The sequence below is a fragment of the Chiloscyllium plagiosum genome, unplaced genomic scaffold, assembly GCF_037043375.1.
Source record: "Chiloscyllium plagiosum isolate Xiang-an unplaced genomic scaffold, Cpla_swu_hap1 HiC_scaffold_4, whole genome shotgun sequence".
NCBI lineage: Eukaryota > Metazoa > Chordata > Chondrichthyes > Orectolobiformes > Hemiscylliidae > Chiloscyllium > Chiloscyllium plagiosum.
This window is the reverse complement of record NW_028270142.1, coordinates 2,636,905-2,653,532: the sequence shown is the minus strand read 5'-3', so window position 1 is coordinate 2,653,532 and position 16,628 is coordinate 2,636,905. Positions and strand designations below refer to the sequence as shown.

Sequence of the window (16,628 nt, the reverse complement as noted above, 5' to 3'; positions counted from 1 at the left end):
TTTGAAGCCATCTATTAATTCAATACATCTTTTGGTCAATGGTGATTGCCAAGACCATGATGATGGAACCTGAGCTATAAAGGGTGCATATTTATTGGGTTATATGATTGTCACATAATGTTGTCAAAGCTCTGTGGTGCAAGGTTCCATGGTTAGTAGGAGGCCAGAAGATTCAAATTTTCAGAAATCTAAAAAGGATGTCATGAAAGAATGCGGGTGAAGTTGGAATTTGGGAGTAAGTAACAAGAAATATAAACTCAGACCGGGGAGAGGTTTTCCAAGTACTAAAAAAGCAGAGAGTAGCTGAAACTCTCATTGGTCATTTCGAGGATGAGGCAGGGGAATTAATGAAGGTGGAGAGAAGATATTTTGGACAAATATTTTATATTTGTCATCTTTATAGATGACAGGCAAAGGAGCATCCTTATAATAGAAGAAAATATAAGGGAAGGAGACGAGGAGGGATTTAAAATAATTGTTATCACAAAATGACCAAAATACTCAAAGCTAATGGGGACTAAACATTGACCCAGCCCTGAACCCTGATGGCTTTCTTCCTTGGGTCTTTAAAAGAAGTGGTTGCATAGACCGTAAATGTGAACGTTGTAGTGTGAACATGTCCCTGCATCCTGGAAAGGGTCACGAATCCTAAAATGTAGTGCTTGTGGTGCAGAAAATGGTCGGTCATCCCCAGAATGTTGATGGTGAGAGATTGGGATATGGTAATGCCATTAAAGTCGAGGTGATGGTTAGACACTCTTTTGGAGATTGTGCCTGGCATTGGTGTGACAAAGATTTCTCACTACCTATCAGCTGAAGACTCGATATTTTCCAAATCTTACTATTTCTTTGTAGCAAAAATAGGAAAGCAAATTATTATTTGGCTGTAAATTGAGACTGGGTGGCGGGGGAGATTTCACAAGACCTGGGTATCCCTGTGCACCAGTCACTGAAGGGAAGCATACAGGTGCAGTAGGTTGTAGGTACACTTATACTGGCTTTCATAGTGAGAGGATTCGATTATAGGAACAAGGATGTCTTGCTGTAATCAGGGCATTGGTAAGGCTACATCTGGAATATTGTGCGCAATTTTGATCTCCTTATCTGAAGAAGGATGTTCTGGTGATGGAGGGAGTGAAGCAAAGACTGATTCCTGAGGTGGCAGGACTGATGTCTGAGGGGAGATTGTGTTCACTGGAGTTTAGAATGAGGGGGATCTAGGATTAGATGATTAGGTTAGATGCAGGAAGAATATTCCCAATGGTGTAGAGTCCAGAATCAGGGGGTCATAGTTTAAGGATAATAGGTAAACCCTTTCAGGACTGAGATGAGAAATTTCTTCACCCAGAGAGTGGTGTGCCAGTGGAGTTCACTACAACAAAGTGGTTGAGACCAAAAGATTGTTTTAATAAGGTGGTAGGTATATTCCTTGCTCCCATCTATGTTACTGTACATGGGTTTGGACTGTTGGTGTCTGAGAAATTGTACATTCATCAGTGAATATCCTCGCTCCTGGCCTGAGGAAAGGTTGAGGAAGGGTCACTCGACCCAAAACGTTAACTCTGATTTCTCTCCACATGCTGCCAGACCTGCTGAGTTTTTCTAGCAATTTCTGTTTTTGTTTCCCACTTCTGACCAACGGAGGAAGGTCATTGATGGAGCAGTTGGAGATGGTTGGGCCTAGGACACTTTCCTGAGGAGCTCCTGCAGAGATGTCCTGGAACTGAGATGACTGACCTCCAACAGCCACAATCATCATCCTTTATGTTCCAACAGCAGAGTGCTTTCCTCCTATTTCCTGCCAGCTCCGGTTTTAGAGTTCCTTGATGCTATTCTTGGTCAAGCCTTAATGACAAGGGAAGTGACAGTTGTCTCTCCTCTGGAGTTCAGCTCTTTGGTCCACGTTTGGGGTAATTAGGTCAGGAGCTGAATGTCCTGGCAGAACCCAAACAGTTCTGCCTTTCAAGTTCCCGGGAGTAAATACCACCACCAATCTGTCACTGTCCATCTACATTGATGCTACAGTCAGAAAGCACACCAACACCTCGACTTCCTCAGGAGGCCAAGGAAATTCAGCATGTCCACAGTGACTCTCTCCAATTTTTATAGATTTAAAGGTTATACCTTTGCAAGTTCTGCTTGATAGCACCGTCACCAATTTCTTCCATCACTTGCTGATGATTAAGTGGGCGTGGATAGGATGGTCGTTTGGCCACGTTGGACTTGTCCTGCTTTTGTGTACAGGGCATAGTTTAGATTTGATTTATTGTTACATGTACTGAGATAGTGAAAAATATTGTTTTGCATGCTAACCAGACAAATACACCACATAAGTACATCAGGGTGACAGTACAGAACACAGAATATAATGTTACAGCTACAGAGAAGGTGCAGAGAAAGATCAACTCTAATATGAGAGGTCCTTTCATAAATTTGAAAACAGCGGGAAAGAAGCTTTTCTTGAATCTGTTGGTTCATGTTTTCAAATGTTTGTATCTTTTTCCCACTGGAAAAGGGTTTAACTGGGATGAGAAGGGTCTTTCTGTTGGCTGCTTGCCCGAGGCAGTGGGAAGTGTAGACTGAGTCAGTTAATGGATGGCTGGTTTGCATGATGGACTGAGCTGGTTCACAACTCTAATTTGTTGTGGTCTTGGGCAGAGCAGTTGCCATATTGAGCTGTGATGCATCTGGATATAATGCCTTCTGTGGTGAATCTATAAAAATTGGTGAGTCACTGTGGACATGCTGAATTTCCTTGGCCTCCTGAGGAAGTCGAGGTGTTGGTGTGCTTTCTGACTGTAGCATCAATGTAGATGGACAGGGACAGATTGGTGGTGGTATTTACTTCCGAGAACTTGAAACTCTTGACCATCTCCACCTCAGTCCCATGGATAGAGACAGAGACGTGCCCTCCACTCCACTTCCTGAGGTCTATGGCCAGCTCCTTCATTTTGCTGACATTGAGGGAGAGATTGTTGTCTTTACACCATGCTGCTAAGCTCTCCATCTCTTTCTTGTACTCTGTCTTGTCGTTTGAGATCCAACCTACTACAGTGGTGTCATCAGCAAATTTCTAAATGGAGTTAGAACTGAACTTGGCGACACAGTCATGCATGTATAAGGAAGCTAGTCAGCAGATGAGTACATAGTCTGTGGGGCACTGGTGTTGAGGATTATGATAGAGGAGGTGCTGTCACCTGTCATTACTGATGCAGTCTGTGGGTCAGGAGATCAAGGATCCTGGGGGGGGAGCAGAGACCTAGGCCTGAGTTTGAAGCTGGATTTGGTTGGAATTATGGTGTCAAAGACAGGCCTAAAATCCATAAATAGGACACTGACGTAGGTGTCCTTGTTATCCATATGTTCCAGGGATGAGTATAGGGACAGGGAGATTGTCTGTCTGCCATGGACCTGTTGTGATGGTAGATGAATTGTAGTGGATTAAGGCAATCTGGGAGGCTGGAGTTGATGTGTCCCATTACTGACCCCTCAAAGCGCTTCATAATGATGGCGGTCAGAATAATCTGGCATTAGTCATTAAGGCACATTAGCTGATTTTTTTTTTTCTTCTTCAGTACTTGGATAATAGTGAAGTTGTCTTGAAGCTGGTGGGAATTTCATCTCTCAATAAGGAGAGGTTAAAGATGGGCATACTCCTGCCAGCTGGTGTGTGCAGGATCTGAGTGCATGGATGGGACTCCCTCTGAGCCAGTCCTTTCCATGGGTTCACACTCCAAGGTCTATCTGATGTCTGTGGTGGTGAATGTGGGTATGGGTGCTGTTGGGGCAGGTAGTATCATTTCACTCACCAGTCCAAAGTGAGCATAGAGTACATTGAGTTCAATGGGTGGGATGCATGGGAAATATGTGGGCAATTTTCCACACTGTTGGGTAGAGGACAATGTTGTAGCTGGACTGGAAGAGTTTGGCTTGGGAGGTGGCTAATTCTGGAGCACATGTCCAGTACCATTGCCAGAGTGTATTCTCAGTATCCAGTCTCTCCAACAGTTTCTCGAGCTCATGTGGAATGAATCAAATAGATTGAAGACTGGCATCTGAAATACTGGGGACTGTTGGAGGAGGCTTGTCCATCACTATCCATGACTGGATGTAGCAGGACTGCAGAGGTTAGATTCTGATCCATTGGTTGTGGGATCACCTGAGCGCTCTCTGTCATGTGCTATTTGACATGCAAGCAGTCCCATGGAATAGCTTCACCAGATTTGATCGTTCCTTTGTATCTCTGTATGGTGGGGTTCTTGGTATGCATTCTGCTTTGAACCAATATTCATCTTTTTGGCAAGATGGTAACAGTCAGGTGGGGGGGGGGGGGGGGGGGGGGGGGTAGGTATGGAGGTGTATGCCTAGCCATGAGGTTACAATTCTGCTGATAGCCCGCAGAGTCTCACTGATTCCTAGTTTGGAGTAGTTAGATCAGTTTGAATTATTTTCAGCAGGTCAGAGCCACTGTGTGAAAGCCCCTCCTGGGCTGGACTTAGTCTCTACTCTAGACTGTATATCATTGTAACTCTGATCAATCTGCAAATTGGTAAGGGCAGGATTACATTGATAGTTAGTTCCAGCTTTCTCAGGCGATGTTTTGCAGCTGTTATTTTGGATACAGCCAGCTCAGTCAGTGCTACTGCAGAGCCCCTCTTAACGATGAACATTAAAGATCCTGAGAACATTGTATCCTTATACCCTCAGTCATTTCTTAGTGGTTTTTAACATGAGGGGGATATTACTGATTCATCAACTGAAGGGGAGAGTTGAGTTTTTTTCTATACTTGTATAGAAAGCAAGAGGGTAGCCAGGGAAAGGGGTGGCCCACTCAAGAACTGAGGAGGGAATTGGTGTGTGGTGCCAGAAGAGGTAGGTGAGGTCCTAAATTAGTACTTGTGTCAGGGCAGCACAGTGGCTCAGTGGTTAGCACTGCTGCCTCACAGCATCAGGGGCCCAGGTTCAATTCCTGCCTCGGGCAACGTCTGTGTGTGGAGTTTGCACATTCTCCCTGTGTCTGCGTGGGTTTCCTCTGGGTGCTCAGGTTTTCTCCCACAGTCCAAAGATGTGCAGGTTAGGTGATTTGACCATGCTAAATTGCCCGTAGTGTTAGGTGCATTAGTTAGGGCTGAATGTAGGGGAATGGGTCTGGATGGGTTGCTCTTGAGAGGGTCGGTGTGGACTTGTTGGGCCGAAGGGCCTGTTTCCACACTGTAGGGAATCTAATCTATTCTAATCTAATCTAGTCACCAAAGAGAAGGTATTGGTGGAGGAAGATCTCCAGGAAGGGAGTGAATCTCTAAGCAAGTTGCTATTAAAAAGGAAGAAGTATTTTGTGTCTTCAAGTATGAAAGTAGATATGTCCCTGGGTTCTGATGGGATCGATCCCAGAATACTGAGGGATGTACGAGAATAAATTGCTGGAGCATTGACAGACATCTTTGTATCGTCTTTGGCCACAAGTGTGGTCCCAGAGGACTGGAGAATAGCCAATGCTGTCCCATTGTATAAGAAAGGTAACAGGGGAGATGGTGACTTAATGCTGCTCATGTAACTGCTGCTCATGCAGGTCTTGTAACATCTGTGCAGGGAGAAACAGTTAATGCTTTGGGTTCGATGACCCTACAGAATGCTTCAGTGGCAGCTGGTAGAATTTAAATTTAATTTAATAAAAATCTGGAATATGAAGTTAAATTGCAGAGATGATGACTATCAATATTACTCATTTGTCATGAATCTATCTGGTTCACAAATTTTTTTTAAGAGTGGAAAATCTGACGTTCTCGCTCAGGCTGCTCTGTGTGACTCCAGAACCACAAATGTGGTTGACCTTTGGCCAGCCCCTGAAATTTCCTGGTGAGGCCTTCAGTTGAAAGGCAATCAGAGAAGGACACCATCTCTCCAGGAATGCCTACCTCCCATGAAGGAATAAAGACGTCGTCATATAAATGCAGTTTGTTTGAATCTGACTGTATTTTCTATCCCAGATAGAAGAGTTCCGAAGAGTACGATCTCATGTTAAAGGAGCTGAGCTTCCTGAAGGATGTGATGGGATTTTAGGAGACAATTTTAGACCAACTCAGCCTCTCAGTGATCGAATTGTCAGAGCTGCATTCCAATAGGAAATGCTGATGCTAAACTGAATCATTTCCAGGTAATCCTCAGACAAAATCTTTCTTGCTGTTCTACAAATAGACCAATAATAATCTGTGAACGTGAAGCCATCTATGCTGTTTAGTTACAGGTTGCTGTGCTATTGTTAAAGTTTTTGAAAACACTTCCATTTCTAGATGAGTTTGCATAATACACAGATGTGAATATCTTTAAACAACAATATATTTTATTCCTGGGTTATCTTGTGGAGAAGAGAGAGATAAAAGGTTGACCTGCCTTTATTTAACACTTTTCACAACAAATTGAGATGTGAAGGTGCATTAAATACTGGCCCAGCCAATGATGTCCATGTCCCATGAATGAAATAAAAACAACTTGGATGTATGCTGATGATACCAGCTCCACCTCTACAATACCCCTCTCAATCACTCCACTGTCACTAAATTAAATGATTGTTCAGCAGCCTGTATGTAATCAGCAGAAATTCTGTGTGGTTGAACATTGAGAAGACTAAGCCATTACCTTGGTGGTTGGTACAAAGAAAAACTGTTAAAGTAGATTATTGAAATTTTTTTTAACCCAACCATATGCACATTTCTGGAAAAACAAATGATGAGCATGTCCAATCAGAACTTACCAAATTGTTGGTGTCAGAAGAGCTCTCCTATTTGGATAGGCACTGGGTTAATCCAGGAGACTTCATTTTAATGTTAAGAGAGGGTAATATCTTTCTTTACTAAAAAGGAAGGTCATCATTGCTCCAGAGGGAGCATAAGAATATTTTGAGGCTTGAAAGCTGCAAATGAAAGATTGGAGAGGCCAGACTTCTTTCTCTTTCAAAACACAGGAGGCTGTGGATAATGTAATTGAGTTTCACAGTAAGGAAGGACTTGGATAGAATGGGCGGGGAGGACCCGTTTCTCCTCTAGAGGAAAGGTTAGTGATCGGGGGTACAGATTTCAAGTAATTGAGAGGGGCCATCAGAAAAAACCCTTTGACCCAGAGCATGGTGACTGCTTGGGATCCACTGCCTGGTTTGAAGATTAAGGTGAAAATCCTGATCTGAATCGTCAGCTGAAGTGCCATGGACCAGGTGCTAGAAAGTGGGTTGAGAGTGGTTAGCAGGTTCTCACACATGGACTGTATGGCCTTTTTGATGTGTTGTAACTTCTCTCATTCAATGTCTTTGCCTTTTTAACTTTGGGCTACTCAGTCGCATTATTGTCCAGTCTCTGACATTCTGTTCTCCATCGACTCAAAATCATTAAAACCATCTGCTGTCCATGTTTTTTTAACTTGCTTGAAATCCCATCACCCTGCAGATTCTGCATCTTGTTTTTAAAATTCCTGTCTGTTTGTTGAGTTCTATCATGATCTTGTTCTTCACCACCTCCTCCTTTAATTTTCCTCAGCCCCACAACTTTGGTTGTTATGGATGAGTTGGATGGAAGAGTCTGTTTGTGTTGTGACTCTATAACTGTCAAATAACTCCACACAGTCCCGCCTCAGGCGACTGACTGTATGGAGTTTGCATATTCTCCCCGTGTCTGCGTGGGTTTCCTCCGGGTGCTCCGGTTTCCTCCCACAATCCAAAGATGTGCAGGGTCAGGTGAATTGGCTATGCTAAATTGCCCGTAGTGTTAGGTAAGGGGTAAATGTAGGGGTATGGGTGGGTTGCGCTTCGGCGGGTCGGTGTGGACTTGTTGGGCCGAAGGGCCTGTTTCCACACTGTCATGTAATCTAATCTAATCTAAATATTACCGTTCGTCTGAGGTCTCCTGCGTATCTCTGATTTTAATTGTCTCACCATCAGGGACTGTGGCTTTTTATACTACTTTGACTCTAAGCTTAGGAATTCCTTATTTTTTTTCTCTCTCATTTCCTTTTAAGATGCTCCTTTTTAAAAACCCCATCTGTAACTATGCTTTGGACCATCCATCCCCATATCACCATTGTGGTTCAATAGTTGGTGTGGTGCTGGAAAAGCACAGCCAGTCAGGCAGCATTCGAGGAGCAGGAGAGTCAGCATTTCGAACATAAGCTCTTCATCCAAAATTACAGAATAATGGTTCTGTGAAGCACTGTTCTTTGATGCTAAAAAGCATGGTATAAGTACACATTATTAGAATGAATATCTGTCACTAAAATGATATGAATAAATTGAAATTAATCACCTTTTTGCACATTCATCAGTGGTACATCTTTTGTAGCCTCATTGTCTTGTTACACTGTTTTGTTCATGCTAAATATATACTCATGACTATAAATGCTGCAGGAATATTCTGTAGAAGGAGAAAGGAAATTGAATAGTGGTTTTTTTTTTTTGCTCATTTTGCCTGTACCTATTAAATAGGTCATTCAGTCCTGAGGGAATGGGATCTAGTTTTAGAAAGCAGGACAATATGATGAAAATAGACATTAATTAATAACAATCCCAACTACCTTAATCTTCCACTGGGGAAGACTCATCTGAGGATGTTTGTGAACCTAATGCCAATTGACAGCACATTTAAACCATACTGAACTTCATAATGCTAATTTTACAAGTGAGAAAGGAAACAATATGTTAACTTTTAAAAATATAAATATCTGGTTAAAAATGCTTATGCTTTTCACAAAAAATCATTTAGGGGCTCTGGGCTAACCCAAAATTTATTGCCCATCCCTAGCTGCCCTTGAAAATGCTGTTGAACTGTTATTGAAATTATTGAGATTTGACTGAGGGGAAGGGCATAATTGGCAACTAAATATCCCAGGATATAGATGCTTCAGGCAGGATAGAGAGGGAGGGAAAAGGGGTGGAGGAGTTGCATTACTGGTCAAAGAGGATATCGCAGCTGTGCTGACGGAGGGCACTATGGAGGACTCGAGCAGTGAGGCAATATGGGCAGAGCTCAGAAGTAGGAAGGGTGTGGTCACCATGTTGGGATTGTACTGCAGGCCTCCCAACAGCGAGCATGAGCTAGACGTACAAATATGTAAACAGATTATGGAAAGATGTAGGAGCAACAGGGCGGTGGTGATAGGAAATTTTAATTTTTCCAACATTGTCTGGGAGTCTCAGGAGGGGTATGTTGAATGCTGGGTCATTTCAATATAGAAAAGGAGGTGGTGTTGGGTATTTTGAAAAGCGTAAAGGACAAATCCCTAGGACCTGATGGGATCTATCCCAGAATGCTGAGGGAGGCAGGTGAGGGAATTGCTAGGACTATGTATGAAATCTTTGTATCCTCATTAGTTACAGGAGAGGTCCCAGAGGACTGGAGAATAGAAAACTACATTCCTCTTTTTGAAAGGCAAGTGGGATAATCCAGGAAATTACAGCTTGGTGAGCCTTATGTCAGTGGTAGGGAAATTCATTGGAGAAAATTCTTAAGGATAGGATTTACTGAACATCTGGAAAAACGTGGCCTTATGGCTTTGTGTGGGGAAGGTCATGTCTCTCAAATGTGACTGAGTATTTTGAGAAAGTGACAAAGATGTTGAAGGCAGGACTGTAGATATCATCTACATGGACTTTAGCAAGGCCATTGATGAGGTCTCTCATGACAGGCACATGGGATTCTCTGTGAGCTGGTAAGATAGATACAGAACTGGCTGTGTCATAGAAGACAGTAGCAGGGGAAGGGTGCATTTTGTGACTGGAGATCTGTGCCCAGTTGTGCTCTGTAGGGATCACTGCTGGGACCACTGTTATTTGTAATGTATAGAAATAATTTGGAGGAGAATGTAAATGTCTGATGAAGCTTGCGGGTGGCACCAAGATTGGGGGAGCTGCGGATAGTGAGGAGGATTGCCAGGGGATACAGCAGGATCTAGAGAGGCTGGAGACTCTGGCAGAGAAATAGTCAGAGTCATATAGCAGGGAAACAAACCCTTCCATCCACCCAGTCTATGCTGACCATAATCCCAAACTAAACTTTTCCCACCTGCCACTTCCTCTGGAAGTTCATTCCACATACTAACAACATTTTTTTAAAAACAAAAATACCCTCATGTCCTTATTTTATTAAATTCTTTCTCCTCTTGTCTTAAAAACATGCCCTCTAGTTTTGAACTCCCCTTGATGGGTGGCACAGTGGTTAGCACTGCTGCCTCACAGCGCCTGAGAACTGGGTTCAATTCCTGCCTCAGGCGACTGTGTGGACTTTGCATATTCTCGCCATGTCTGCGTGGGTTTCCTCCGGGTGCTCCGGTTTCCTCCCACAGTCCAAAAATGTACAGGTCAGGTGAATTGGTCATGCTAAATTGCCCGTAGTGTTAGGTGTAGGGGAATGGGTCTGGGTGGGTTGCTCTTCAGAGGGTTGGTGTGGAGTTGTTGGGCCAAAGAGCCTGTTTCCACACTGTATCTGAATCTAATCTAATCTACTCTACTATATTGAAAAGACGCCAGTCTTTCCACCTTATCCACACCCCTCATTATATTATAAACCTCAATAAGGTTACCCCTTGTATAGCAGGTAGAGTTTACTCAGGACAGAAAGGTGATGCTTTTTGGGAGATCCAAAGCAGGTGGGAAGTATACAGTAAATGTCAGAACCCTTAGCAGTATCAACTTCGACTCGAGTGTGTGGTGCTGGAAAAGCACAGCAGGTCAGGCAATATCTGAGGAGCAGGAGGGCCGATGTTTCGGGCAAAAGTCCTTCTTCAGGAATGAGGGGGTGGGGAGATAAATGGGATGGGGCTGGGGGTAAGATAGCTGAGAGAATGATACGTAGTGGGTGATGGTGATAGGCCAGAGAGGAGGGTGGAGCGGATAGGTGGGAAAGAAGATGGACGGATGGGACAGGTCATGAAGTTGGTGCTGAGCTGGAAGGTTGGAACTGGAGTAAGGTGGGGAGAGGGGAATTGAGGAAACTGGTGAAGTCCACATCGATGCCCTGGGGTTGGAGGGTCCTGAGGTGGAAGATGAAGTGTTCTTTCTCCAGCTGTCGGGTGGTGAGGGAGTGGCGATGGAGGAGGCCCAGGACCTGCATGTCCACTGTAGAGTTGAAGTGTTCAGCCACTGGGCGGTGGGGTTGGTTGGTGTGGGTGTCCCAGAGATGCTCTGAGTAGGCATCCGGTCTCCCCAATGTAGAGGAGACTGCATCTGGAGCAACGGATACAATAATTGACACACTTAGATGTACAGGTAAAACTATGATGGATGTGGAAGCTCCTTTGGGGCCTTGGATGAAGGTGACAGAGGAGGTATGGGGGCAGGTTTTGCAATTCCTGTGGTGGCAGGGGAGGGTGCCGGGAGGGGATGTTGGGTTGGTGGGTTTCAGTTCCCTGAAGTGGCAGCACAAGTGGATAAGGCTGTCAGGAAGGTGTGTATGGCAGGCTTACCTTCATTGGTCAGGGCTTAGAGAGTACAAAAACTGGCAAGTAATGTTGTAGCTGTTTGGTTTGGCCTCATTTGGAATATGGTCGCAAGGTTTGTAGCTCTGTTTGAGTTTTAGGGTGTAACTTTGCTTGGTGAGCTGTAGGTTTTATATCCAGACGTTTCATTACCTGGCTAGGTAACGTCATCAGTGGTGACCTCCAAGTGAAATGAAGCTGTTGTCTCCTGCTTTCTATTTATATCTTTCTCCTGGATGGGGTTCCTGGGGTTTGTGGTGATGTCATTTCCTGTTTGTTTTCTGAGGGGTTGATAGATGGTATCTAGATCTGTGTGTTTGTTTATGGCGTTGCGGCTGGATTGCCAGGCCTCTAGGAATTCTCTGGCATGTCTTTGCTTAGCCTGTAGGGCTACGAGGGAGAGAGGGTCATGTCTTTTTGTGGCTGACTGGTGTTCGTGTATCCTGGTGGCTAACTTTCTTCCTGTTTGTCCTACGTAGTGTTTGTGGCAGTCCTTGCATGGAATTTTGTAGATAACGTTGGTTTTGTCCATGGGTTGTACTGGGTCTTTTAAGTTTGTTAGTTTTTGTTTTGAGTGTTGGTGGGTTTGTGTGCTACTAGGATTCCGAGGGGTCTCAGTAGTCTGGCTGTCATTTCTGAAACTTCTTTGATGTATGGTAAGGTGGTTAGGGTTTCTGGCTGTGTTTGGTCTGCTTGTCGTGGTTTGTTCTTGAGGAATCTGCGGACTGTATTTTTTGAGTATCCGTTCTTGAATACGTTGTATAGGTGGTTCTCCTCTGTTTTCCGAAGTTCGTCTGTGCTGCAGTGTGAGGTGGCTCGTTGGAATAGTGTTCTGATACAGCTTTGGTTGTGTGTTGGGATGGTTGCTGGTGTAGTTGAGTATTTGGTCAGTGTTTATCGGTTTTCTGTATACACAGGTTTGTAGTTCTCCGTTGTCCTTTTCTTTCGACTGTGACGTCCAGGAATGCGAGTTTGTTGTCGGTTTCTCCCTCCTTGGTGAACTTTATGTAGTCTTTGCAAAGACGAGAACAAACAGCCCTACCAACCATCAAACCAAAAATCTGGGTCCACTACATAGATGACACCTTTATCATCACAAAACGAAACCAGATAGAGACATTCAACATCAACAACACCCTCATAGGCATAAAGTTCAACATCAAATACAGTGCACAGATTCCTCAAGAACAAACCACGACAAGCAGACCAAACACAGTCTGAAACCCTAACCACCTTACCATACATCAGAGAAGTTTCAGAAATGACAGCCAGATTACTTGAAATCCTAGCAGCACACAAACCCACCAACACTCTCTAACAAAAACTAACAAACTTAAAAGACCCAGTACAACCCATGGACAAAAGCAACGTCATCTACAAAATTCCATGCAAGGACTGCCACAAACACTACGTAGGACAAACAGGAAGAAAGTTAGCCACCAGGATACACGAACACCAGCTAGCCACAAAAAGACACAACCTCTCTCTCCCTCGTAGCCCTACACACGGATGAAACAAACCACCATTTTGACTGGGACAACACATCTATCCTGGGACAGGCTAAGCAAAGACATGCCAGACAATTCCTAGAGGCCTGGCACTCCAACCACAACGCCATAAACAAGCACATAGATCTAGATACCATCTATCAACCCCTCAGAAAACAAACAGGAAATGACATCACCACAAACCCCAGGAACCCCATCCAGGAGAAAGATATAAATAGAAAGCAGGAGACAACAGCTTCGTTTCACTTGGAGGTCGCCACTGATGACGTTACCTAGCCAGGTAATGAAACGTCTGGCTATCAAACCTACAGCTCAGCGAGCAAACCTACACCCCTTGGAATATGGTGTATGGTTTTGGTCGCCACGCTACCAGAATGATGAGACTTTAGAAACGGAACAAACGGTTTAGCAGGATGTTGCCTGGTTTGGAAGGTACTACCATTGAGGAGACACTGGACAAATTTCGTTTATTTTCACTTGAACATTGGAGGCTGAGCAGCTGACCTGATAGAAATTTACAAAATTGAAAGGCATAGATAGAACGGATAGTCAGAGCCCTTTTCCCAGGATAATGATGTCGATTCCTAGGGGACGTAGGTTAAAGGTAAAAGGGGGAAGCTTAAAGTAGATGAGAGGTAGGTATTTAGTTCACTCCCAGGGGGTGGTAAGTGCCACCAGAGGAGGTAGTAGAGGCCGACTCAATAGCAAGATTTAAATAATTTCTTGACAAATATGCGAACAGACTGGAAATAGAGAGATACAGACTAATAAAGGCAAAAGGTTTACTGTTCAGAAAGACATTCAGCACAGTCTTATTGGGTTGAAGGGCATGTTGCTGTGACATTGTTCTTTGTTCTTGGGAACACGATGACTGGGGGAGGTTGTAGGTGACTGGAGCCTACAAATGTCGCGCTCTCGCTCCCCCCGCGCTCTCGCTCCCCCCGCGCTCTCGCTCCCCCCGCGCTCTCGCTCCCCCCGCGCTCTCGCTCCCCCCGCGCTCTCGCTCCCCCCGCGCTCTCGCTCCCCCCGCGCTCTCGCTCCCCCCGCGCTCTCGCTCCATCCAATCAAAAGTGAACTTTGCACAATGACTTCAAACAAAATGGTTGAGAAACTCCAGCGGCAGTTGCAGCTCTTCAGAAATGGTACTCACTTTTCTTCAGATTGTACTCCATTGGCATGTTACTCATTCTCCAAGAATGCGAATGTAAAACTATGGTCTTGCAATCATGACCATTTACATGGTGCACACTAATTGGCTCCTTGTCACGTAGACTAAACAAGTGTCATGAGAATCTGGAACTTTCCAACGATGTTCCTTTAGCAAGTTCTGCAAGATGACACAATGCAACTTCCAGATTCTCAGTCTGCAAGGCCATGGCTGTGAAAGGAAGCCTTCCCCTTGGGGTTGTGGGTTTCTGTGTGGATTACTGTCAGAATTCTAATTGCAATGTGAAATGACAACTTCTGGTTGTGTGATATACAACTGGATAAAGGCACAGACTGAGGGCCCATCAACTCCGAACTCTGGCTCCTTTGTGAAGCCTCGATCCTATACTGTGATAGCACAACATGATCCATCATTGGCTGAAGCACAATGAGTTGGGAGTGCTAGTTCAGGATTCTGTTCAGGTTAATTTGCCTTCCTAACTGCCAACTGAACCTGCAAATGCAACGTTGGCATTCATTTCAAGAGGACTAGAATACAGGAGCTGGGGCAGGGGGTTACGGGGAGGGGGTGATGCAAGGGGGTGACTCAGAGGGCTGCGGAGGGATGGGAGGGTGCTGCAGAGGGCGGGGGGTGACTTGGAGGGCAGTCGGTGATGTAGAATGCTGCAGGGGACTGTTGGTGAAGACTCCAGTTGGACAAGTGGTCTATTACTGCTCCTGGGTCTGATTTAGTCTCATGGATATGGATGTGGATGTGACTTTAACTGTTTATGTTAGGCTGTCCGCTCCACCTGGTGAGGGAGGGAAGCCTGTTTCATGATTGGCAGTGAACTCTGGTCACTAGGCCAGGGCGGGGCCTTAGAGACCCCAGGGTGACGGACTGACTCCTCCTCAGATTCAGGTTCACCGTCACCGCCTGTAATCCATTAGACTTTGGGATCACAGGCATGGGGTTAGGGGTTAGGGGTGAGGTGGGGAGGGGAGGCCATGGAGAGTCTGAATCCCACTGGAATGTTTTTTGAGAATGAACTCCTGGAATACTTTTGTGATCCACCTCTGGCAGCATCCTGTCTCTGGGAGTGGGCTCAGGGGTCTGTTACCCCCTCCCTTCACCCTCCTGATAATATGGACACTATGGTTAAAGCAGTAGATGCAGGTCCATGCTCCATGCACACGTCCAGCAGACAGTGAGCATTCCTATGGGTCTGGTTGTGCACAGCGGGCACCAACCTTTCCAGGAAAACACTGCTGTAAACTCCTTTTGGATGTCTCCGCTCTTTATTCCAGCTTCTCAAGCTCCTGGCAAACTACCCGATGCTAATGTCTGTTTCTGCCTGATTTTCCAATACCCATGATACCATTTTTGTCCACTCTGGCATTGTCATCTTTTGGTGGTCAGGAGGGAGAAGCATTGTCCTGCTCACCTCCAGATCTCTGCTTTGGAAATGGGCAGTAAGGTCATCCTTCCTCTCAGACCGTTTTGAGCGGAGCATCACCATTACTGAGTGAGAGTGGGTGTTCATGACCTGCAAAGCTGGGGTGGTGTGCAGCTGGGTTTAAATATGGTGTAAGATAAGTGTACGTTGGTGGGTCCCAGCAGTACTGAGTGCTTCCACCTTAGTCCCATGGGGCATGGCCAACATCTCAGCAACTAGTGAGGTGAAAAGTGGTAATTTTGTATGAGAATTTTCCTCAGGCCATGGAGGATCTGGTGCCATGAAACCTGATCACCAAAACACTTCATCTACGGCTGTGAACTGTCAGCTGTGACCTTATCCTGGCATTTGGTCATCTGAACAAATATGTCCTAATGTGACCCATCTTTTTTAAAAAAAAAAATAGACATTACAATGATCTGTGTAAAGTGTCTTATAACATTTTATTTATTGAAAGATATTGTGAAACTTAAAGGTTCAGAAAAGATTTACAAGGATTTTGCCAGGGTTGGAGGATTTGAGCTACAGGGAGAGGCTAAACAAGCTGGGGCTGTTTTCCCTGGAGCGTCGGAGGCTGAGGGGTGACTGCATAGAGGTTTACAAAATCATGATGGGCATGGATAGCAAAGTCTTTTCCCTGGGGTCGAGGAGTCCAGAACTATTAGATTAGATTACTATAGGGCATAGGTTTACGGTGAGAGGGGAAATATATAAAAGAGACCTAAGGGGTAATGTTTTCACACAGAGGGTGGTATGGATATGGAATGAGCTGCCAGAGGAAGTGGTGGAGGCTGGTGCAATTACAGCAGTTATAAGGCATCTGGATGGGTATATGAATACAAAGAATTTGGAGGGAAATGGGCCAAATGTTGATGAATGGGACTAAATTAATTTAGGATATCTGGTTGGAGTGAAGGGTCTGTTTCCATGCTGTACATCTCTGGCTCCATATGACTCTATATTAGAAATATCTGAGATGTTGTTGTGCCATCCACATAAATGGACCTGTTAAAGCAAAGAGGTACAACTGCTCCACCTAGTGCTGGGACAGCTGAAAGACATC

General features: G+C 44.8%; 1 protein-coding gene across 5 annotated transcripts in view; it reads left to right on the top strand.

Moving 5' to 3' along the window:
• Positions 1-16,628, top strand: part of ca8 (carbonic anhydrase 8 (inactive)) — a 68,097-nt gene that overhangs the window by 33,443 nt on the left and 18,026 nt on the right. For 3 of the 5 annotated variants that reach the window (XM_043689316.2, XM_087985907.1, XM_087985910.1), the window contains exon 9: positions 5,988-6,154. The exons of 1 other annotated variant lie outside the window; for it this stretch is intronic. In XM_043689316.2, coding sequence (XP_043545251.1) covers positions 5,988-6,122 — 135 coding nt within the window. In that variant the 3' untranslated portion in view covers positions 6,123-6,154. Of the gene's footprint in view, positions 1-5,987; positions 6,155-8,004; positions 8,414-16,628 lie in introns of those variants that run through there. One more of the 5 variants, XM_087985908.1, reaches the window with a different exon arrangement.